We start from the raw sequence: 25,749 nt of genomic DNA, 5'->3' as shown, positions 1-25,749 counted from the left end.
ATAACCTTGGCCTAGTCTGTTAGAAGCCATAAAACTATGGAGTTTCTATCAGTATCTATTTAAGTATCTCATAGTATAAAATTAGATGTCATTGTATCTGAGAGAGTTCTGATTTTGTGTGGCTTCATTTTACTATATTGTGAACTCTTATATGGATGTATGGCATTTATTGGATGAAGTAAAAAAAAAAAAATTAGAGTTGGAGTAGGAAGACTTGGGAGAGCAAATACCCTGATCCTAAATCGTCCGCCCTTGTTTGTCTTAGATGGTTGGTTCTGATACATCAGCCGAGAGACTTTGGGATGCCTTCACTGGGGTATCCAGTCTGCAAGAGGATATCTTACTATTTTTCCTCAGATCCGGATTACTTAGATATTTCTATCATTGTGACATGTACCCAAGAGAAACGATTTAAAAGAGGAAAGGATTATCTTGGCTTACGGTTTCAGACCACAGTCAGCTGGGTTACTTAGGGACCTAGAGCTGAAGCAATTTGCTTCAAGGCAGAAAGAAATCAGGGAGATGGGATACCTGTGCCAACCGACTTCTTTCTCTTACCCTTTCAAATTCCATGTAGACCAACGGTTCATGGGATGGTGCTTCCCTTGTTCAGGCTGGGTCTTTTTTTCATAATAAATTATCCCTGGAAACACACTCACAAGCACACAAACACAAAGAAGAAGTGTGTTTTATTTATCTTTTAGGCATCTCAATCCCAGGCAAGCTGTCAATTAAGATTTGTCAGGACATCTGGGCAGCACCTTCCCAGTTGCTGATCCATGTTTATTCACAAATATAAGTAGATAACACAAAAGAATCACATTATTTTGTCAATTTTCACTGGTACAATTCCAGATAACAAGTATGGAAATAAAATACAATTTTGTACGTTTGGCCGGGCAGTGGTGGCGCATGCCTTTAATCCCAGCACTCTGGGAAGCAGAGACAGGAAGATTTCTGAGTCCGAGGCCAATCTGGTCTACAGAGTGAGTTCTAGGACAGCCAGGGCTATACAGAGAAACCCTGTCTCAAAAAAAAAAAAAAAAAAAAAAACAACAAAAAAAACAAACAACAACAAAAAAAATTAACTTCAAAGATAGGGGAATGTAATTTTCGAGTCAATTGAACATGAATTGATATGTTGTAGTTAGGAGAGAGTCTCCATTCGTTGTGATAGTTTGAACAGCAGACTTGTTGTTGCTGTTGTAGGTAGGATGATTGAAACTAAACTCAGCCTCAGCATAACCAATGCTGAAAGAACTAGAGACACATCAGTTTGCTTTTTTGAGACAATGAATACATAGCCTTGAAATTTGCTTTATAGACTAGACTGTTTTCGAAAGTCACAGAGATTCTATACATTTTTCTTGACTTAATGCAGACAAATTCAAAGGAAGACTTCATATAGTAAGAATGTTGGAATGGAGCAAGGCTTGGTGATACACACACACACACACACACACACAATCCCAGCACTTGGGAGAAGCAGAAGGATCAGGAATTCAAGGTCCTCCTTAGCTACAATAGTGAATTGAAGGCTCCCCTAGGCTGGCCGTATGGAACTCTTTCAGAAAGAAATGGGGATGGATTTCATTACATGTAATTTGCTCATTCACCTCCTTATTATGTCTTCTACCAGATCTAGATAATGTGAGGTTTACAATGTTACATTAGTGAAAGGGCCCCAGCCTCCTTGGGAAGCGCTTCAGTGGCCAACTTCTGTAGGTCAGTGATGGTAGACACTCCTCCACTATTCCGGATGAACTTTATCCCATGGGAACGCTGAGATGCTCTACTTTCCATAGGCAATGTAAATAGAGTAATTATATAGGAACCAAGGACAGGATGTCAACGGAATGAATTAATCCAGACACCTTGGGCAGGGGAAATTGATGATGAGTTCCTGGGACAGACACACAAATAGAAAACACCTGGGAGGAAAAAGTTTATTTGGCTTAACACCTTCAGGAAGTGAAGGCAGGAACTGAATCAGAAATCATGGAACAACGGTGCTTAGCGGTTCCAGAGTCAATGAAACAAACACTGAATGAATGATGGGTGGGAGTAAGAGGGGGCTGCTGGAATTGAGATGGTGAAAAGTTTTGAGATGCTCTAATATGAAACCATCTCTTTTTGAGGCAGTTGAAGTCGAAAAGAATTGTGTTCTGTCCAAATATGCACAGTTACTATACTGCAAGCATGGACAGAGCACCAGGCTTTCAGCGTTGTTTCCACTACACAGGTGTGCAGGTAGAAAAGTCTTAAAATATCATAAGGATAATTTGTCGTTCCTTTCGCGGTGCTAAGAATTGAGCACAGGGCCTCGGCGGTTTGCATGGTAAGGAAGTGCGCTCTTCCACTGAGATACAAGGGGGAGCTACGATCTATCATTGGCTCAAAGGCCGCAGCTGGTGCTGGGTCCCCCAAACGCTAGGGCCCTTGGACATTTCCTTTTCACCACGACTCCTAAGTACAAGAGCTGATGACACTGCTTGGAGCGGTCTGTAAGGAAGGAGTAGGTAAGGCAGAGAAGCACGAGGCTCTGGATCCAGAAAGACCAACTCCCACACCCACTCTGGGGTGACATCACCCAAAGAATTCAGGGCAGCGCGCCGTCGCGACACCAAGACGCTTAAGCCCCGCCCCTTAGCGTCTTCACGTAACACGTGAGTCACCCTGAGCTAGTGGATGGTCCCGGAAGTAAAACCAGGCGGGGCGGAAGAGACGGCGGAAGGGCGGGCGCACGGCCCGGCGGCAGGGGGCGGGGCCGAGATGGTAACGGACTTGCCCGGGAGCCGCGCTGCAGGGAGGGCCATACTGTGACCGCTGCCGCAGGCACTTGCTCCGCGTAGCCCTGCGGCTCTGCTTCTGCCATGATGATCCACGGCTTTCAGAGCAGCCACCAGGACTTCTCCTTCGGGCCTTGGAAGCTGACGGCGTCCAAGACCCACATCATGAAGTCTGCGGATGTGGAAAAGTGAGGCTTTGGCGCTGGGCCGGGCCGGGTCGGGCCGGATCAGTGTCCGGGCTGGGGGTCGGACGGGCTGGGAGCAGCTTCACACGGTACTTGGGGTCGCAGGCTCGGTCCCTCTGACCGACCGTTGATTGACAACTCCAGTAAATGGTCCTATCCCCTGCTCGCGACCTCTGCGTGCTGGAACTGTCGCTTCGCAGGGATGAGCTGAGCGCGGCTGTTTTGGTGAACTTCACCCCTCGCCGCTCGTTTTTTCCTACCTAAGCCTGGCCACCTTTCTGGGCGCGGATGACCTGTTTCCTTGCGGGCAATGATAGAAATGGTATTTATGTTTAGCTTTGAGCTTCTCTGGTTCTGTGGTTTGCTTTTGAGGTTCTGAGCATGATCCATTGAGTACCAGAGACTTCATAGTTCGTGAGACCGTTGAATTACTGTGTGACTGTTTAGGATGAAGAGACATATCAGGAGCGATTTTAGATTTGTTTGTTTTTTTTTCTTTTTTTCTTTTTTCCTTTTAGCAAATCAGGTGCTGTGATACGCACTTGAGATAGAACAGATGAAACATAAAAGTCCCAAGGAATTCATAGTTTGGCGAGAGACCGTTATATTAAATGTGGCAGTTTAGGATGAGGATGTATACAGGTGTGTGTGTGTGTGTGTGTGTATCTGGGCAGAATCTTGGTCATATCTGGAGACTGGATGGCCGTGTAAAGCCAGCACTCAGAGTGAGCTCTGAGGTGTTTGGGAATGCCTAAACTGTGTCTGGACAAAGTTTGGGGGCGCATCCTGGCAGATGTTGCCTCCCGCGCCATTGGAGAGTTCTCTGACTTGCTAAGAAGTTTGAATTGGAGGTGTTGTAGCAGATGAAGGGTTGGAATGCTGGGATGGAGGCCAATGGGCAAGAGAGAGATGATTGAAGCTAAGATTAAGGCCTTAAGTTTGGTGGCCAATTGATGGATAGAAAGAAAAAAGGGAAGCTCTATGGAACTTTTGTTTGTTTAAATTTACGTATGTAAAAGAATCCTTTTTAAAACATAAGTTGTTTCAAGTGTTATAAGTTCAGAATAGGTTTTTAATAGATTTTTTTTTTTTCTGAGACAGGGTTTCTCTGTGTAGCCCTGGCTGTCCTGGAACTCACTCTGTAGACCAGGCTGGCCACAAACTCAGAAATCCACCTGCCTCTGCCTCTCAAGTGCTGGGATTAAAGGCGTTTGCCACCACCCACCACCCGCCCGGGCGCATTTCACTGTTCTTTGTCAAGTGCTGGGATTAAAGGCGTGTGCCACCACCGCGGCGCATTTCACCGTTCTTAACCGTCTTTAAAATTTGCAGCTTAGAAACCTCAGTTACCAACAGGTAAAATACAGTATGCGCCCAGTTTTTGTCTTAACATACATCTTAAATATTTTCCCATCTTTTCTTTAAATAATTTAATGGTTTTGTAATATTTCATCATATGGTTACAAATTTGTATAACAATTTATTCTTGTTTGTTTGTTTAAGACATGATCTCTACATAGCCCTGGCTGTTCTGGAACTGTGTAGATCAGGCTGCCATCAACTCACAGAGATCTCCTTGTCTCTGCCTCCTGAGGGCCAGGACTAAAGGTATGAGCCATCATACCCGGCTCATTTCTTGGTTGTTGAGACAGTCTTTCCACACAGCCCTGGTGCCCTGGAACACTAACCTTAGGTAGACTGCCCTTGGACCTGCCCTGCCCGCCTCTACCTCCTGAGTGGGGGTATTATCACCTTGTGTCACCTTGCCTGGCTGTATAACCATTTATTTATTTCGTCCTTAACTGAAAATAAGCTGCTGGGCTGTGTTGGCTCACACCTTTACTCCCAGCACTCTGGAGGTAGAGGCAGGTGGATGATCTGTGAGTTGAAGGAGAGCCAGGGCTACAGGGGGAAAAGACAAAAGCATACAACCCTTTTCACTATTATAACAAGTTATAAGTATTAGTATGTATAATGTTATAAGTATATGTATGTATAGCCTCTCTGTGTTTGGGGTTATTTTGTATAAATATTTTACAGTTTATAATTTGAGACAGAAAGTATAAATCTGATTAAATTCTTTGAATGTTTTGCTTGATTATAGCCCCAAGGATAATGTAGGTGACCTAGACAGTACGGTGAGCCAGGGTTGTGGCCTTGGGGTAGAAGGAGTGTCTCCTTGAGATCCCGTCAGCCGTGTTAGTTTCTACCCTCTGTCTTCAGTGGAGTTCTTTTCATCACCAGCTTTGAAATTTCTAAGAAGTTGACATTTCTGCCAGCAGAGTAGATTTTCTTCCTTACAAGTGGCAGGCTCTTCCTTTCTGTTCTTCAGTGCTATTATTGATACAGTCTTGTAACAGCACCAAGTTCAGCGCGGAACATGGGAATATAGTGCATTAAGTCATCTCCTAGGCGATATTTAAACTCTTTCATCTTTAAACTGTTATGGCTCTTTGATGACCCAGAAATGAGACATGTTTCCCATAAAGACCTGTATTTCTTTCCTCTTAAACCTAACTTATTGGGGTTTTAAAGATGGCTCAGCGGTTAAGAGCACTGGCTGCTCTTCTAAAGGTCATCAGTTCAATTCCCAGCAACCACATGGTGGCTCACAACCATCTGTAATTGATCTAATGCCTTCTTCTGGTGTGTCTGAAGACAGTGACAGTGTACTTGTATATACATGAAATAAATAACTCTTTAAAAAATGTTTAAAAACAACCTAACTTATTTCATCATACAGGTTTTCAAAAAATTATTGATTTTAATATAATCACAAAGACCACTTTGGTGTGTCTACTATGAAATAAATTTAAAGCTATTGGAAAGACTATAATTGAGCATAGATCTTTTCTTGACTTTATGTAAAACTATAACCTTTAAAAGTTTTATTAGCATATATTTTTATGTAATGGGTTTCATGATGACATTTTCCTATGTGTACATATGTATTTCAATCATACACACACACACACACACACACACACACCCCTTTCAGAGCTCTTGTCCCAATCTGACTCCTGGTAATCTTGTTCCTACCAAGTCCCCTTCTATTTTCTTGTAAGAATATAATTTTTCCTTTTTGGGGGGGGGGGGGACAGGGTGTCAGTGTGTAGACCTGACTGGCCTTGAACTCCCAGAACTGAGATTATAGGCATGTGCCATCATGCCTTGCAAGAATACAGTCTCTTTGGTAGTATTTTACTCTACCTAGTAATTGTAACTATTTAGTTGCTCAAAAGTCTATAAGTTTTAACAAGGAAAAAGGAAAAGAAGGCCTGTGTGCTGTCGTAGAGCACTTCCATGTGGCTCTTGTGCTTTGTGTGGCATCCCTTAGAATGCTACTCACAGCACATTTAACCTGTTGTACTTTATGTACAAGAGTTAGAAGGGAGCAAGGAGCTCTTTGTATGCCCTTTGCCCTAACAGAATTGTTACTTTCATTTTTATTTTATACAGTATTATGTGTATGTTTGTTGTTCTAGACTGTAGTAGATTAGAAACCAATTGAGAAGGGTATAGATAACTCAGGGACAGGGCCTTCATTCTGGAGCTAGGTATACACCTGCTTAACTCACACAGCCCACGTGTTCCTACTTGTGACGATTACTGCCTAGAAGTGTCAAAGGAAGATGTATGTTCTCTGCTTAAGGACACCAATTTAAATTTGAAAAGTCATCAATTTAAATTTGATAATTTTAAAGCTGCCCTATCAGAGCCTCAGCTATATATCTGTACTTATGTAAATGTAACAGTTTATCTGCAGAATTCCCAAAAGGAAAAAGTTTATCTTTGCCAACAATCTAGCCAGAGGGAGACACTGGACTAATCCTGGTGGATTTTAATTAGCAACTCAGACAGTTAAATATACACTTTGAGAGCCTTTTAGGAACCATAAGACCAGCCAGTTAGCCTGCCTCCCCCCCCTCCTTTCCTCCTTCCTTCCTTCCTTCCTTCCTTCCTTCCTTCCTTCCTTCCTTCCTTCCTTCCTTCCTTCCTTCCCTCCCTCCCTCCCTCATTCTTTCCTTCCGATTTTTGATTTTTCAGTGTAGCCCTAGCTGTCCTGGAACTTGCTTTATAAACCAGGCTGGTCTCTAATTTATGGAGGTCTGCCTGCCTCTGCCTCTGCCTCCTGAGTGCTGGAACTAAAGGTGTGTGCTGCTGCCATCACCACCAGCTGATCCCTATCTTCATAAAACAAAAGACTTTCAGGACAGAGTGACAAGAAGATCCTAGTTCATGGTTGATAGAATGGTAAGCGGGCCCCTAAGGCTTGACTCCTGGAATCCTCGTTGCACAGTTAGAACAGTCAGAGAAGCCCGTCAGAGAGCAGGAAACTGAAGACCTGGTGGCATAGGTGAATGATCAGCTTTGCTAGTTTCTATTTTTGGTTGTGAGCCATCTCTCTAGCCCTAGCTCTTGTAATTTAGACAACTGATCTGTATGTACTTTCTTTATTTCATTTCTTATATGTGTGCTCAGTGCTTTGTATTACAGGCTCAACAGAAGCCAGGAAAATTGTAATGAGCAAAATGTTACATACGTCATTGTAAAATCTGGTGTAAAAATAGTGGTCAGTGAATAGTCTCATATTTCTTTCTAAGAAAAAAACAACACAAAGAAATCTATAGAACATTCTTTAAAGTTTCTAAAATCAGTAAGATTTGGCTCATAAGGTGTCTGGAAAATGTGCTTGCTTGGAACCTTTGTGTTAGTTAGTATAGTTATTTTGAGATATTTGGCCTGCAGGTTTTGTTTTTTGATTTTAGTCAAGATCTCACTGTATAGTCCTGGTTGACCCAGAACTCACTGTGTAGACCAGAGTCAGAGAAATCTGCCTGCCCCTGCCTCTTGAGTGCTGGAATTAAAGGAGTGCACCACTGTGTTCAGATTCAGAATATTTTTGTTGCTTTTTGTTCTTTTGTTTGTTTCATGTTAGTACACTGTTGCTGTCTTCAGACACACCAGAAGAGGGCATCCAATCCCATTACAGATGGTTGTGAGCCACCATGTGGTTGCTGGGAATTGAACTTAGGACCTCTGAAAGAACAGTTGGTGCTCTTAACCTCTGAGCCATCTCTCCAGCCCCCAAATGCTTTTTTGTTATTGTTGTTGTTGTTGTTGTTTTGGTTTTTTTGAAACAGGGTTTCTCTCTATAGCCCTGGCTGTCCTGGAACTCACTCTGTAGACCAGGCTGGCCTCAAACTAAGAAATCCACCTGCCTCTGCCTCCCAAGTGCGCCACCACTGCCCGGCTTTTTGTTCTTGTTTTGAGAAAAGGTCTCACTCCATAGGTGTGGTTGGTTTAGAACTTGCTATGGAGAGCAGGCTTTATTAACAGATCTGTGTCAGCCTCCCAAGCTAGAACTAAAGGCTACACCACCACAGCTAAGCGACTGAGACCTGTTGTCTTTTGGAGTGGTAAGAATATAAATATGTTTCTTATATATGCACAATTACTGTGTGTTTTCTAATGCCAGCTGTTGGTAAGTGATAAATAAAAAACAGAGCAAGGTAGCTGGACATGGTGGTACATGCCTTTAATCTCAGGTGGATCTCTGAGTTTGAGGCCAGCTTGGTCTATTGGAATGAAGAGGTTCAGGACAGCAGCACAGAGGAATCCTGTCTCGAAAAACAAAAGGCCCCCTCCTCAAAACAAAAATAAAGCAGGGTAGTTGGGCAGGGGACATTATTTTAGGTAGGATAATCAGAGATCAGTTCTAAAACAGTGGAATGCACGCACACACATCTACTCTACTGTCTCAAGGAACTTGGATAGTTTTCCTACCGCAGTTCCGTCTGTCTGTCTTTGCCATGCTCCCTTCGTGCCCCTCTTTCTCCCTGTTTCTTAACGGCTTCACACTGCCCTGTGACCTCGGTTCATGCTGTGTCTCTTGAACTGTGCTTCTTGTGACTGTTCACTCAGACTTCATGAAGGAGAGAGTCGCCGTAACAACTGTCCGTTCAGCCTGGGATAAACATAGTGGACCAAGTTTCCAGGGTTTCTAGCCAGCTCCTGGGTATTGCCTTTGGTTAAGTTGTTGAACTTTTGTCCCTGAATTGCAAGTTCAGGCTGTAATCTGGCTCGTAAAGTGTGCCAGCATGTGCTTACAGCTTGCTTTTCCAGAAGTGAATAAGTAATTGCCCCTTAGCTTTACACAAAATAGGGTTGCTGCTAGGTGATAGGGTGTGTACCTAGAGGTGCAAGGCTCAGTTCAAATTCAGGTACCAAATACAGAATGAAAAGGCTTTTAAATGGGACTATAAACCGGCATTAAAAAAAGAAACATGGCTGGAGAGATGGCTCAGTGGTTAAGAGCACCGACTGCTCTTCCAAAGGTCCTGAGTTCAAATCCCAGCAACCACATGGTAGCTCACAACCATCTGTAATGAGATCTGATGCCCTCATCTGGAGTGTCTGAAGACAGCTACAGTGTACTTACATATAATAAATAATACACTTTAAAAAAAAAAAGAAACAAAACATACCTTTTATCTGTTAACATTAATGATAATTGCATTGTTTTCCTTCTTCCCTTTGGCCAACCCTTCCATGTAACCCTCTACTTGTTCTCTCAGATTCATGGTCTCCTTTCTTTAACTATTGTGGTTGGTGGTGTGCATGTGCGCGTGCATATTATATGTATTACTCTGGCTTAGTTGTAGGTTCACTAAACCATGACCTCACTAGTCCAGGTACTTGGTGAAGTTTCTAGTACGGAGCATGATTTCCTTTTGTTTTGTCGAGTGGGCTTTAAGGCCAATTAGAGAGCTACTGGTTACCACCAAGATCTGTGTGCCACCGTCCTTGCACGTACTGTGCCATGTTGCTTGTAGTTCAGAGTTGTCAAACCCAAGAGGACCAGTGAACTGGATAGCTCATCCTCTACTTAGAGGTTGGCAACTTATAACTTAGTGCCAACCAGTTGGTGCTGTGTGACAAAGCAGGCCTTGTGCTGGCCGACCAGCTTTTTTCTTTTTCTTTTTTAACCAGAAACCCCAATGTAAACAATCTCATTTTTTCTTGACAACTTTTCAAGTATCAGAACAACAATAACAATACCATTCACAATATCAAAAACCACAGGTGTGTTACTGATTTGTCCATATTCTAGAGAAGCTGCCTGCCTGAGGCATATTGATAACAGTCTAGCTTGTTGAAGAAAGGCCTGGTGTCACACCAGCACTTTGGTACTTTTGGACTCTCTGGGCTTTTCTTAGCACAGAATAGTTCTGTGCTAAGAATGATCGAATTTTACAAGTAGTGAAATTTGAATTAGTATTGATTTTATTAGAATTATTTTCCTTGTAAATCGTCAATTTTATCAGAAAATGTTTATAACTCCTCTACAATTAATTTACTAATCTTTTTACTAATCCAGCTCCTCACTTTGCTATTCCCCATGTATCACTCACTACTCTGTCTTGCCGAGTTTAGTGCTGCAAAGATTTGACGATGAATAAGTAGGTGATGAACAAGTAGCTTCTTACAGGCTCTTTATTGGCATGGTTGATAAGTCACAGACTTCTTACTTTTCCTGGAAAGTCAGAATTGGTTGGGATGAAAAGGAAGCAGAGGTGCCTGGTGAACGAGCACACAGGACCTCCCTGACCTTGGCTTCTGTGCAGGTTAGCTGACGAGCTGCATATGCCGTCCCTCCCTGAAATGATGTTTGGAGACAACGTTCTAAGGATCCAGCATGGCTCCGGCTTCGGAATAGAGTTCAATGCTACGGATGCACTGAGATGTGTGAACAACTACCAGGGCATGCTCAAAGTAGCCTGTGCTGAGGAGTGGCAGGAAAGTAGGTGAGAATTTGGGCAGTCACAGGCTCAACAAAAAGTGTTCAGTAAGGATTTGTGTGCTTTCTTACAATTAAACTTTACAACTGTATTATTCTAAAACATATTTTTCTGAGCCATAAAACAAAGGTTAATTTTACCACTACTTAAAATATTCATTAGGTTAAAATACACTTGAGCTGAGCTTTGTAGGTGCCCTTTGGTCCAGTCAGTACATTGTACTTTAAACTTTCTATTTTTAAAGGAAAACATTTCTTGTAATTTTCATTGAATATTTGTGGGGTATTAAAACTAAGAAAAATGTTTGTTTGTTTGGTTGGTTTTTGCTTGTTAGCAATATTTACTTTGTGCCTATTGAATATATACTATATGCTTTGAAGGACAGAACGAAATATAAGCTTTGAATCATGTCTTAGGAAATGTAGGATGTTCTAGAAAGAGTATACCAGCACATGACAAGTTAAATAACAATAAATGTTCAGAAAACAGTAAGAAAGGTTGGTTTTATGCTAGTAAATGACAGTATATGCCTTTAGTAGGATGTTTTATATTGTATGTAGTTAGTAGGGTATTTCATTTTACATATACAATGTGTTAATTTGGTGTGCATATGAACACTGATATATATTCTAAATTTCATCATCCTTTTTGTTTTGGTATTTGAGGACGGAGGGTGAACACTCCAAAGAAGTTCTTAAACCATATGACTGGACCTATACAACAGACTATAAAGGAACGTTGCTTGGAGAATCTCTTAAGCTAAAGGTAAATCTGAACCTTCGCTTCATATGATCCACATGATCTACCACATGATCTAATTTTTTGGGCAATCTCAGCACTATATCTTAGTTGTGGTTATCATTTTCCCGATGCCCTTCATCCTGCTTCTTGCTTGTGAGCCCAATGGGAGGGAGTTTGTTTATCATCATTATTATTATAAATATTAGTTAATTAGTGAAAAAGAAGACCATTACAAGATATAGCCAGTTTCCTTTTCTCTCCTTTGAGATGGAGTCTTAGGAGCTGGCACTAAACCTTTGGGCTCAGGTGCTGCTCTAGTCTTGGCCTCCTCAGTGTTTAGAACTGTTGGCATGCACGGCCCGCCCAGGAACAGTACTCTCTTTCCTTCTTTTTAAATTTAATTAATTTTTAAAACAATATTCTTTAAAGTAAGGTTGGTAAGTCCTTACTTTGCGTTGGTGTTAGCAGTAACAAACAGCTCAGAAGCATCTGTCCTTGGTAACGCATTATTAGATGATTTAGATGGAAACTGCTAGTTAGTAGCTTAGTTTTACACATAAACAAACAGTTGAACAGCAAACATATCTTCTATATGCTTGCACTGATTTTAAATTTGGTATGACTTTAGATAATTTACTTAATTTACTTTTTTTTTTTTTTTATATATTGAATTTTTTGAGACAGGGCCTTGAATAGCCTATTCTATTTAGACCAGGCTGGCCTTGAACTCAGAGATTTGCCAGTCTTTCCCTTCTGGGTGCTGGGATCAAAGGCATGTGCCACCACACCCGGCTCTTTACGTGAGTTATTTAATCAAGACAAGTGACTGTTGCTGGCACATTGAGTAAATAATAATGCCTACCCACAGTGGAGTTTTTATAGGAATAGTTCACAAGCAGAGTTTAATTATTACTTGTTAAAGCGTGGTTAGTGTTGTGCTGCATCTATATAATTTCTGCTCCAGAAGAGCCTCACTGAGAAGGTGGAGTGGTCGCTCTACAGCAGCTGCATTTTAAGGTCTAGTAAGACTGAGGCAAAACAAGTGTGGCTTAGGTTGTCTATCAGGCACAAGGAACAAGATTGTTTCAGTTTAAACTGTTTTCCTTAAAAGTTAGGGCTGGTGAGATAAGTCAGTGTGTAAAGGCACTGAGGTGCTTTTACACTAAAGGTGCTGCCAATGACCTTTGCTTGGTGGCGAGAGAACCAGCACCTTCAAGTTCCTCTGACCTCTACACATAAGCTGTGGCACATAGAGTCCATACACATACACATTACATACAAATTACAAACTTTTTTTCCCCAAGACAGGGTTTCCCTGTGCATCCTGGCTGTCCTGGAACTTGCTCATAGACCAGGCCCACCGGTCTCTGCCTCCTGAGTGCGAGGATTAAAGGTGTGGGCCACCACCACCCAGCAGATGACATTTTTTTAAAGTAAAAGTTATTGGCAGCTAAAGTTAACTGGACCTGTGAAGTCGTGCATGAATGACATGCACGACATGCTCACTCATGTATTCACTTGTTCATTTCATCAGACATTGTGAAGTTTTGCTGTGTGCCATTGGTATCCCCAGTGAGAGGTGAGGTGATTTTTTTTTTTTAAATTCTCTAAAGAACTGCAGATTATAGTCTCTTCTGATAGAAGAACATTGCAGCAAGCTAAGGTCATTGATGTTTTGTTGCCAGGAATGAGGAAAATAGATTTTTTAAAATCCTCATGCAATAGTGATGATTACTTTATGGATTCACATAGGAAAAGCTGCATTAGCTGTAGGTAGCATCAGGAACAGGAACCTATAATGTAACTCTTCTCAGGTGTTGCTAAAAAATGTCAGTGTGATCTTCTACTTTAGTAATGAGCTTAGGAATATAAACTTTGTGTCAAATCAGCTGGCAAAAGCTTTACCAGGTTGGCAAAGCAATTTGTACTTCATTTCTCTCTTTCCTTCCCTCACCCCCCTCGCGTGCGTGCGTGCGTGCGTGCGTGCGTGCGTGTGTTCTTCAGTCTTGCTTGAGACGAGGTTCCTGTTTTTTGCTGATGTGCATTCTAGGCACTGTGTCTAGCGAGCATTTTGGGGATTCTCTTGACTCTACCCCTAGGAGCACCAGTGTTACACACACACACACACACACACACACACTATTGAGTCCGGCTGTATGTAGGTTTTGGGGATTCATTTTTAGGCGTTGTCATTTGAGTCATCTCTCCATAGTTTGTTTGATCTTGCAAGGTATTTTGATAAGTGGGCAATACCAGATCCCATGTGTAAAGTATTTACTGCACTATCTACTATACAATGAAGCCTCAACAAGTGCTTCAAATGCCAGTCAGTGTGTTTATTGAAATACCAGAAATGAAAGAAGATGCTTTATTATTTAAAATTAGTGCATGTGGAGTTTTAAAAATGTCTTTGTTTGCTTGCTTGCTTGTTTTTGTTTTTGTTTTAGATGGGGTGACTGAGCCTGGAGAGCTCACCCCACAGTGAAGAGAACTCACTGCTCTGTAGAGGACCCAGGTCACAACCACCTAATTCTAGTTCCAAGGGAGCTGATGTTCTCTTCTAATGTGTAGGCACGAGGAATGCATGTGGTGAACATACATACATACATGTAGGCCAAACACTCACACATATAAAAATAAATCTAAAAAATATATATCTTTTTCAAATGGAAGGTTTTCCAGGCCAAAAAAATAGAATTTTGTTCTTTAGTGCTCAAAATAACTGCAGGGTAGGTACTGGTATCCTTATTTTGTAGATAATTTGGGATAACACGCTGCCCTTAATCTATGATTTTGAATATTTGTTATAAGTAGATGGCTACCTTTTTTTGTTTTGTTTTTTGTTTTTGGTTTTTTTCAAGACAGGGTTTTCTCTGTGTAGCTCCGGCTGTCCTGGAACTCACTCTGTAGACCATGCTGGCCTCGAACTCAGAAATCTGCCTGCCTTCGCCTCCCAAGTGCTGGGATTAAAGGTGTGTGCCACCACCTCCCGGCTATAATTTCTTAATTTTTTAAGAGTTATTAATTTATTTTATGTATATGACTGCTCTATTGGTATTACACCTGCATGTCAGAAGAGAGCATCAGATCCCATTACCAATGGTTGTGAGTCACCATGTTGCTGAGAATTGAACTTGGAAACTCTGGAAAAGCAGCCAGTGCTCTTAACCACTGAGCCATCTCTCTAGCGCTTTTTGTTTCTGCTTTTTGTTTGTTTGTTTGTTTTGTTTTTTCAAGACAGAGTTTCTCTGTGTATGTAGTCCTGGCTGTTCTGGATCTCACTTTGTAGCCCAGACTGGTCTCAAATTCACAAAGATCCACTGCCTCTGCCTCCTAAGTGCTGAGATTAAAAGTGTTCACCACCACCACTGCCACCAGCCTTTGTTGTTATTTTTAAAAATTGTACATATAATATCAGTTGAGATTTTAAATTCTGAAATCCTCCTCATAACATTCTTCAGTGGCTGGTGAGATGGATCAGTGGTTAAGAGCACTTGTTCTCACAGAGGGCCAACTTTGGCTTCTAGCACATTCATGACAGCTTACCACCATCTATATAGCTTTAGTTCCTAGTGGTTATTTGTCCTCTTCTGGCCTCCAAGGGTACCACATACACATGGTGTATTTACATACATGCAGGCAAAACATGCCTGTACATAAAAGAAATCTTTAAAGCGCCCTTCAAAAGCTCTGTATGTATAGGAGGTATATGGTAGTGAAATGTATTTTCTTAGAGTCAGTGCTGGAACTGGAGAGGGACTCGTGTCCCTTGCTTTCTGAGCCTTGCTTTTTAGTTCTGGAAGTGACTTTGTGTCTGTGGGTGTATTGTTGTCTCCTCTGTGATTGTTTAACTTTTACTCTTTGGTCTGTAGAATGGCACAAGAAAAAGCCACTCACAAAGTTGTGGTAACCTTAACCTGACTAAATTCATGTCTAGCTTTGTGTTTATTAGCTGGCCCTAAGATGATGGTGCGAGAATATGATTAATGAAGTAAATTAAATCTCTATACTGTGTCTGTCCTATAGTGATGTAGCTATAGATGGCTGTTTTCTTTTGGGTGTTTTTTGTTTTTTTTCGAGACAGGGTTTCTCTGTGTAGCCCTGGCTGTCCTGGAACTCACTCTATAGACCAGGCTGGCCTCGAACTCAGAAATCCGCCTGCCTCTGCCTAGATGGCTGTTTTCTTCTTGTTTAAATAAATAATTCTGTAGGACAGTGGCCATGGAAGGCCACTTTTATCCACACTGAATCTATTTAATAAAATATGCTTGGTGTCCATGTTGGGTTTTGTTTTTTTTTTTTTTTTTTTGGTTTTTTTTTGGTTTTTCTAGACAGGGGTTCTTTGTGTAGCCTTGGCTGTCCTGAAACTCACTCTGTACCAGGCTGGCCTCAAACTCAGAAATCTCCCTACCTCTGCCTCCAGAGTGCTGGGATTAAAGGCGTGCGCCACCACTGCCCCGCCCATGTGTTTTTTAAGGTTTTTTTTTTTTTTTAATAGCACATTAGAATAGTTGCTTATGCACTCTGACTTAATATCTTAGCTCTAAAATTTATCAGCTTAACAATTTCTAAGTGTATATAGTTGAGAAGAGTTAATTCTATTAACACAGCTGTGTAACCAGTCTCACCAGTATGGGACTTGCATGTCAGAACCGCCCACAAAATGCCTTTATGTGGGTCCTGGGGATTATTTATAAACACAGGTTATCACGGTTTTGCTGCAGGCATTTTATTTCCCAGCTCCTAAGATGCACATAATTTTAATGGAAAAAAATATTTGCCTAGTTCTAAATGAGTATATTCTAGTACTTTTAAATACTACAAGACTACACTTAACCTTTGGAAGCTGTTTTGATTTACAGGGATTTTCAGTCAATAATTTTCAAACCTTTACAAGAAATGCTTAATTTATTCTGAGATGGTGTATTTTGACTCTAGTTTTCTGTTTGTTTGTTTTTTTTTGTTTGTTTGTTTGTTTTTGTTTTTGTTTTTTCAAGACAGGGTTTCTCTGTATAGCCCTGGCTGTCCTGGAACTCACTCTGTAGACCAGGCTGGCCAAGAACTCAGAAATCCACCTGCCTCTGCCTCCCAAGTGCTGGGATTAAAGGCCTGCGCCACCACTGCCTAGCTTGACTCTCTTTTGATACCAAGTCAGAGAATCAGTAATCTATAGTGTTTTTCAGACTTTCAGAGTGGAAGCGAATGTGTATGCTGATGCTATGCAAAGAAAAGATAAAAACTTTCTTGCAACTCTAGCTCTTTTCATTAAAAGGCTTCATTTAAAATTGTGTATTTCAGGTTGTACCTACAACAGATCATATAGATACAGAAAAATTGAAAGCCAGAGAACAGATTAAATTTTTTGAAGAAGTTCTCCTGTTTGAAGATGAATTGCATGATCATGGTGTTTCCAGCCTGAGTGTCAAAATTGTGAGTAATCCTCCATTTTTACCAGTGGTTAGCATGATGCCTTGCAGCCTGTTTAAGTCTATAGCACAACTGTGAATAGTCATGAAATTCATCAAAGACAATGATATTTGGTCTTTTTAAAAATATACCTGCCCTGCTACTTTGTAGGTTATTTGCTTAGTTTATTTAACTTGACTGAATGAAAACTGTGACTTAATTTTCATGTTTTTAATTAAAAATGATATCTGTAGCTGGGCAGTGGTGGCGCACGCCTGTAATCCCAGCACTTGGGAGGTAGGGGCAGGCAGATTTCTGAGTTCGAGGCCAATATGGTCTGCAGAGGGAGTTCCAGGACAGCCAGGGCTAATACAGAGAAACCCTGTCTCGAAAAACCAATATATATATATAATTTACTGATTTTTACTTTGTGTGGGTTTTTGTTTGTTTTGTTTGTTTGCCTGCACCGTACATGTGTGCAGATGTGTGCCTGGTGCCGGATCGGTTAGGTCAGAAGGTATCAGATCCTCTGAACTGGAGTAACAGGTGTTGTGGATTGCCATGTAGGTGCTGGGAATTGAACCCAGGTTCTCTGGAAGAACAGCCAGTGCTCTGAACCAGAGCTGTCTACACAGTAGGATTCCATTTTTAAAAGGATGTAGATGGGTTTTTTTTAGGTTAGAGCTTTTCTAGTCTGGTTTCTTCCTAGCACTGCAGCAATCTGCTCTAAATAAGATAAATGCTATAGGTTATGACTGAAGGTATGTAAGCAGGAGGTCCGGGAGCAGTGCGCGGGAGGTGAGGAGCTGGACTGTTTTCAGAGAGGAGTACATGGAGGTGAGCAGCATGCTTGGCCGAGATAAACATTTGCTCGCTGCTTTTAGCAGTTAGGGTAATCGCTCAGAGTGATTGAAAGATGTAGAGATAGAGGAGGAAAGGAATTCACAGGAGAAAATAAGAGAGACGGCTAATAGAGACTCTGATGTTGACAGGCATGTGTGTGACTGTGGGGAGGACTTTAGTGCCATATAGGTGCTCATAGGAGTTTGTGTCTTATAGAGGAAGGAAATGGAGAACCCAAACTGAGAAGGATGTTTTGCTTTCTTACTCCTGTTTTAGAAATGGAAAAATGGAGGACAAGAGATAGTAATTAATTTACCCAGAGTCAGTCATACAGTTCAACTTTGTGCTTGTTCAGAATCCTCTAGGATTAGGCTTTGCCAGGAAGACAGACACACTTTGATATTGGTAGTGGGTCAGAGTGATGGGGTTTGACTATGTCAGCCTCTCTTCGGGTGGGTAATTCTCTAAGCACATTAGAAATTTGTCTTAACATTTCAAAGCAAGGAACATTTCCTTTAAAAAAGAATGTTTTGTATTCTTTGAAAGTTACATGCTATAACTTTTTGTATTCTTTGAAAGTTATACACACAAATTAGTCATATCCATCCACCACTATGTCCCTCCAAGCCTCCTAATGCCCTCATCCATCTCTCTAACTCTGTCCTCTTTTTTTAGTATTAATACACCACTGAGTCCATGGGCATGTGGCTGTCCACTAGATAGCAACCTATCAGCAGCCATCTCCAGAGCAGGCACGAGTCTGCTCACTCCCTCAGTAGCTGACAGTCCAGCAGCTCCTCCAGTGGGGTGGGAGGGTTTGGCTTTGCTTTTCTAAGCACAATACACTTGCAGTGTTGTACTTTATTGGGAAAGTAATAGAAATCTGTGAGGCTGTGGAGTCGGTTGGAGAAGTGGTCCCTGGACTGAGTTTTAGGTACATAAACTTTAGCTCCATTTTGATAAGTGTTCTGATCTAGTGATAGTAATTGATTCAGGCTGTGTTGTTGTCTCCCGGTGGCCATGACCTGTGGCAGTCATTTCTAAAACCTTTACTAGGTGCCTTCCTCTGAAGCCTGTCTCTTTCTCAGTGCACTGCTTCTCCACCTTCCTGAGGCTGGGATCCTTTAATACAGGTCCTCATGTTGTGGTGAGCCCAACCATAAAGTTACTTCATTGCTACTGCATAACTGATTTTGCTAGTTATGAGTCATAATGTAAATATCTCATATGTAGGATATCTGATGTTTGACTGTATGAATGGTTGGTTCAACTCCTATCTCTCCAAGGGGTCATGACCCCCAGGTTGAAAACTAGTTTAAAACATACTTTCCTGATTGCTTTCAAATAAAACCCTTGGCATAACTTACTTTTAGTTTAATAAGGCTTTGGAAAGACTTTCTTACATCCTCTCAATTGTCAGAATTTTGGATTCTTATCTTTTCTATCTTATCAATGTGTGCTATGATACTAACAATACTCACAGTGAACTAGAGCTGGTCAGCTGTCCAATGGAAATGTTTGATATCCTGCATCCTTGCATTGCTGAGCTGTAATATTGAATAGGTCTGATGTGTTAGACATCTTAGACAGGTATTTCTGTCTATAGTGGGCTTTTAGGACATAGACATAGATCAGGGAGAATCATTGTGAATTTGGATTTTTTCAATCTTTTTCTTTTTTTTTTTCTTTAAGTAAAGAAATAAAGTATGTAATTGTCATTAACATTTTAATGTACTGTTCTTTTCTCCCCAGAGAGTAATGCCTTCCAGCTTTTTTCTGTTATTGCGGTTTTTCTTGAGAATTGATGGGGTGCTCATCAGAATGAATGACACAAGGCTTTACCATGAGGTACTGGTGCCCACTTAATGAGTGTACAGCTAACCCCGAGCCTCTTTAGAGTTTGAGATTAAGTGATGTTTCTTGTTCTGAGCTCATCTGTTAACTCATATTTGAGTACTGACTACATGTTGTCAAACACTGCGTCTTTTTGTTTTTGGGGTTTTTTTTGTTTGTTTGTTTGTTTGTTTGTTTCTTTTTTCTGAGACAGGGTTTCTCTGTATAGCCCTTGGCTGTCCTGGAATTCACTCTGTAGACCAGGCTGGCCTCGAACTCAGAAATCCGCATGCCTCTGACTCCCAAGTGCTGGGATTAAAGGCGTGCGCCACCACTGCCTGGCTTCTTTTTGGGGGGGGGGGGTTAAGTTCTAGTAATCAAAAAATGTTTTATAAAAAACACATCCTAAGTATGAATGCTTTGACCAAAAAAATTGTATACAATTAACTTGTGTTTAAGGAAAACTGTCCCTTAGCTTCTATATGATGTCTATATAAGTACAAAATGCACTTCTTTTAACCTAACCTTAAAAGTTTAAATGGCTGAGTTTGAGGCTAGCCTGGCCTAGAGAGTAAGTTCCAGGACAGCCAGGGCTATGCAGAGAAACCCTGTCTCACAAAACAAAACATAATGAAACAAAACAAAACAGTTTTATATGCAAAAACTATACAAAAAGATGATTTTTTGTTTGCTTGTTTTTAGTAGGTTTTATAGGGAGGATTTTGTAAAAAAAAAAAAATTAAATAAAAATATATTGTAATTTTTTTTATTTTTAAATATAGGCTGACAAGACCTACATGTTACGAGAATATACATCCAGAGAGAGCAAAATCGCTAATTTAATGGTAAATACTTAAATTTTAAGTGTTTAGATGTTGAATTTTAATAATTCATTTTAAGTCTGGTATCCCACTAATCTCACCCATTCATCTAAATTTGCATCAGAAAATGTGTACCAAGAGCCAGCCTCTGCTTGGGGGTTCTGAGAGAAGGGGTGTTTGAAATTGGCAAAACAGACAACTGGAAGTCAAATCACAGTACAAGTTGACAACCTATGTTGTGCTCTAGACACCTTTCTCTTGCAGGTCTAAAAAAAAAAAATCTCTGCATAGTTCTTCTCTTGAAGATCAAAAGCCCAGATTTTTATTTATATATCAATTCATTCATTACCCCAAGTTCCCTTTTGATTATCCTATGAATCAGCACTCTATGACCCTTGATTCTTAGGAAACAGCATGCACACTTTTTTTTTTTAATATACCGAGGAGTTTAGAGATCTGTCTGCCTTTGTTAAGTACAGAGACAAGCTAACTGGGCGGGGCCTGGTTAAATTCCCTCAGTTCTAGGCTAACCTGGAGCTCAGGAATCTGTATGTCTTAGCTGGGTAGGATTTCCTTCCACACCATTCCCTAAATCTCTTTATCTCCTTAGTATCTTTCTGACCAGTTTGGCTTGCACAGCTGCTTTTGTTCCTTTAGATTTGTGAAGTCCATTATATAAATCATATTGCTTCCTTATGTTTTACATAGTTGAGAAATTATATTTTTGAACTCATGTTTTCAGAGTTCTTTTACAGCCTAAAGGGCTGTCCCGAAGGTCCCAGCATCTACCATCTTGCTGAGACATTAGCTACACCTTCGCCTCCTAGACTCATGGAGTCATTAATGTGAACAGGGAAGACATTCCTCGAAGAAGGAACGTGAAAATATACATCTATTATTATACAAACAAGCCTTAGACCACAGCAGCCATGACTTTGTGGAGGCCTATGCCCTGTTCCAGGCGTGGGAACCGTGTCCTTCCACCCTCACTAAGGCAAATGTGCTCATCCTGGGCTCTGCAGGGTGGGTCTTTTGGAGTGCATCCATCCTGAGCTTGTCTCAAGCACCAGGGCACCTGGAGATCTTTGCTGTCATCCATTTGAGTCCTGTTCAATCTAAAGAAACTTGAGTCCCATTGCTGCAGCTGGTGCCGTGCATGTTCCTCCGACTTAGCACCTTGACACTCTAGAATGTTTAATAGTTTTTTCATTTTTGAGATTATACTATAGTTCCATAAGTTTCCTCTCTCCCCTCCAAGGGTACCACACCCCCTTAGTCTTTCAAATTCATTCTCTTTTTCTTCCATAATTGTTGTGTATGTATATTCTAAACACATAGATGCATCCTACTTGCTCTCTATAATGTTTTATATATATATATATGTATGTACATATGCATGTATGTATGTACATATGTATGTATGTATGCATATATATATGTATGTGTGTGTGTGTACAGTCCTTTTTATTTTCCCAAAACTGGTCATTCTGTACCAGGGTTTGTGTATTCTGCCATAATTTTCCTGTACTTTTTGCTTCCCTGGGCTTTGTGAAGCCCTTCCTTGGCACTTGGATTTTGTAGTTGAGTGGCTTAGTACCTCTCTACAAAATAAGTATTTTTTTTAACCATAGTATTTATTCTGTCTAAATATAGAGTATTGTTGGGTTGTAATAGTTATTCAATAACTGACATAGAGTATGCAGTGGACTCTAAAGATTTAACTTTCAAGTTACTCAGGTAATGGGAAGTAGGGAGAGATTTGATCGAAACGTGTGGGATTCTTTCAGCACCTCCAGTAGCACTGTAAATTGTATGACACCAAGTTTCTTGAAAATCAACGACACAGTTGAATGATTCAATAATGGGAATACCTGTGATTTGGAGGAGCACTTAATGATGATGCTCCTTACATGGATGTGATGTGCCCAATTTTGAAATTGGCATGCTTTGTGAATTTTTTTACTAGAAGATTTCAGAAATTGTCTGAGCCATAACTGAGAATATACTAATGAGATTTTATGTTTTTCCTAGCATGTTCCACCTTCTCTCTTCACGGAACCTAATGAAATATCACAATATTTACCAATTAAGGAAGCGGTTTGTGAGAAGCTAGTATTTCCAGAAAGAATTGATCCTAACCCAGTGGACTCACAAAATCTGCCCTCAGAATAAAACATGACACAGCATACTCTCCCTGTGGAACCTGACTGGATACCTTGGCTATCTGTAGGGGTATTTTCATTATGAGAATTAATTTCCTTGCTTATGCGCAGATTTTCTGTAGCCTTAAAGGAAAATAAAAGATTGTTGCAGGCAGGCTCCACTCCACCCCTGTTTATACTGTCTGTTTTCAAATTCCTACTCCAGAGAGAGATGTACTCTGGAGCTTGATTTAAATTCTTAGCTCATCACAAATTGTGATCTCAGCAGTGATGTGTATGTGTCTCATGAGGGGGACATAACTGCATCCATCCCGAAGCATCGTCTTCTACTGTGAGAGGCTGACTTGTAAACGCCATCCCTGAGCCGCGATGCCCTGTGACCTTCCTAGGGTTCTGACTGCATGCTGCTGTGCTACTCTGCCTCGTGGCTGTGGGCTTTCTGGTGTTTATTCACACTTCTGGAGAGTTGTGACATGTCACCTACAAAATTAATCTTGTATTATTCATTAGTTGGAGTTTCTGAGCAGCATATTGTGTATGTTTGTACACACATATATTTTTTAAATCTTTTCATTTAAATGTCTTTGTCTCTGAGTAGTGTTAGATACTTATTTTGATAATTCATTGTTAAAAATTGTGGAGAAATAAAATAAAATAATTGACTTTTTTTTTTTTAAGAAATTAAAAGAGGTGGGTGGTGGGGAGGAGGAGTGTGCTTCTGAAGATTGTATTAGTGTATTCCTGTGAGGAGTACCAAGGTGCGTCCTTGGCTGTTTCTAAATATGACATATGCCATTTTATATTTATTTGTCCAAGTGTCTTTTGTAAGAGGAGAATAAATAATAAGGAATTATGTATTCATAGTTTGCTATTTATTTCAGCTTTTCTTAGAATTTAATTGAAGATTGGATTAGGATGTATCTTCCTCATTCATTCATTATGTTCTGAACCTGTTCAATATTGCAGACACATTTCCCATGCAGATTACAAATGGAAACTGGTAGGTCATTCTGAACAGGATCCCCTAGATTGCCTCTAAGTGCTTGTCTCTCTCTCCCTCTGCTCCTTACACTTCTGAGGAGCAGAAGTGTACTTACTTCTCTAAGTAGTCAGCAAACGTGGATCCGTGTCATACATAGCGTCCCATTCAGGTCTGAGCACCGTGTTATCCCATGTGCTGTAATAGCGGCATAGAACATAGTTGGTCCTTTATACCCATGGGTGCTATGTATGTGGATTCAACCAGTTCCTCATCAAAAGATTTGAAAACATTTCATCAATTCTGACCATGCACAGACTTTTTGTTATTATTCCCTGACCAACAGAGTTTTAACAACTATTTGCCCTGTATTAGGTATTATAAGTAAAATACAGGGTATTTTATAGTGTATGAGAGGATCTGATGGCTTATTTTTTATTTTGATATTTATGTGAGTGTGAACCAAATCTCCTATGATGACTGAGACAACTTTTTGTGGGGTTAAAGTCCACCAGAGAACACAGAAGTAACTGTAAGACCCCCAAAAACTGAGGGTGCCCCAGCACCCCACGCCTTGGAAGGCGACACCCAAATCACTTGCAAGAAACGGTTTTGATGCAATAGCATGAGGATTTCTTTATTCCAGAATTCTGGGTTCCACAGCTGTACACCACGCAGAGGTAGAGAACTGTGGACCCCAAGTGCCGAATTGCGACAGCTTTTATAAGTTTACAACAAAGCCCCTGAATCACAAACCAATCATTGCTGCGAGCCAATTGATTTGTACCACTCCATAGTTTTTAGGCCAATCAGTTTAAATTATTGGAGCCTGTGCTTAGTGGACCAAGTAGTTTCCTATTTTCTTGGAGTCTATAGCTGCATGAACTCCTGGATAGGGGTAAAGGCAGTAAGCAGTTTACAGAGGCAAGATAAGCTTAGCTCTTTTCCAGTAACCTTGTGGGGCCAGGATCACCTATTCAAGGCTTTTTTGCCTAGGTCTTAAAGGGCAGACTCTGGAATGTGACCTTTTACCTAGTTTCTAACCAAGAGCACAAAGAGCAGGCTCTGGAATATGAAGTGTTTGGGGCTCCTTAGAAGGCTGGAGTTAGGCTGTATTTTCTATTCTTTCACAACTACAGGTGTTGGTAGACTTGAGAATGGCGGCGACTTGAGAATGATGGGTTTGGTGTTGAGCTCTGCTTGAAAGAAGCTGTAGCAGGCCTTGAGATTGTCATTACCATTAACCAGGGAAAAAGTGAGGCAATCAGTAAAATTACCAATGTGCTGAACAACTGAAAGTGAGATTACAAAACAAACTGCACCCCAAAGAATGGGAAGCCCCAAGGAGAAAAGGACAGACTGCCTCCTCTTCAGAGCACAAGAGAAAGGTGGCTAGTATCTCCACAGTGTGTAAGAAACACCAGCAAACATCTTACTTCACAGTTTTTTAACATATTTTTAAGATAATCACATCATTTCCTCTTCTGGCCTCTCAAGCCTTTTATATGCCCCTCCGTGCTCTTTTCAAATTCATTCATGCATGCGTGTCTAAGTAGGTTCTAAGTAAGTACAACCTGCCCAGGTTGTATAATGTTACTTGCATGTATGTTTTAAGGGCTGACCATTTGAAATTGGATAACCAAATTATGCTGTTTCCTGAGGAAGACTGTTTGTACCTGTCTCATCATTCCTTAAACTCCTATAGTTCATTGTGTAGGATCAGTTTACAAATTCCTAGAGGCTGTGCGTGGACTAGTGTGTCATTTTGGAGTAGCTAAAAGTCTCAGTTAAGGGGACTTACTAACTTTCTCAGTTAAGGATGTACCTCTTGGATCCAAAGGCCTGCCCCTGGAAAGGAGCTGAGCGGAGCACACACAAGTCCTGGGAAGGAGTCCAGGCAAGAGGAAGTAACTGGGGATAGGCATAAAACCCTGCCTACTCACCCTAGGTGCCCCTCCTTGAAGGGTTTAAATGCCTTAGAGTGCTGTGGGGAAAGCTCCAAATTGTTTCTCATTCCTATTGCTTCTGACAAACCTACTTGCCCCTAGAGCAGGAGTGGAGATTCCTTCTGGACAGGCAAAGAACAAGTCCTACCAAAGAAGGAATAAAAGCCAAACTTGGCTGACTTGATGAGGGACTGGGTAGCAGCTTGGACCATAGTTCCACATGCAGAATTCCGGAGGACTGC

At 41.0% G+C, this 25,749-nt stretch overlaps 1 protein-coding gene across 2 annotated transcripts; it reads left to right on the top strand.

Moving 5' to 3' along the window:
• Positions 1-2,742: 2,742 nt before the first annotated feature.
• Tiprl (TOR signaling pathway regulator) lies at positions 2,743-23,435 on the top strand. 2 transcript variants are annotated; one of them, XM_052200659.1, is made up of 7 exons: positions 2,743-2,977; positions 10,603-10,782; positions 11,442-11,541; positions 16,816-16,947; positions 19,519-19,614; positions 20,382-20,444; positions 22,452-23,435. In XM_052200659.1, exons 1-7 carry the CDS (start codon positions 2,874-2,876, stop codon positions 22,590-22,592), a joined length of 816 nt encoding a protein of 271 aa, XP_052056619.1. In that variant the 5' UTR covers positions 2,743-2,873; the 3' UTR covers positions 22,593-23,435. The 2 variants fall into 2 exon arrangements, with proteins under 2 accessions (XP_052056619.1, XP_052056620.1); XM_052200660.1 differs by lacking the exon at positions 19,519-19,614.
• Positions 23,436-25,749: the final 2,314 nt, after the last annotated feature.

This window comes from Apodemus sylvaticus, chromosome 12 (assembly GCF_947179515.1).
Source record: "Apodemus sylvaticus chromosome 12, mApoSyl1.1, whole genome shotgun sequence".
In the NCBI taxonomy this organism is placed as follows: domain Eukaryota; kingdom Metazoa; phylum Chordata; class Mammalia; order Rodentia; family Muridae; genus Apodemus; species Apodemus sylvaticus.
The sequence above is the reverse complement of the archived record's forward strand: the minus strand, read 5'-3'. Positions and strand labels throughout refer to the sequence as shown.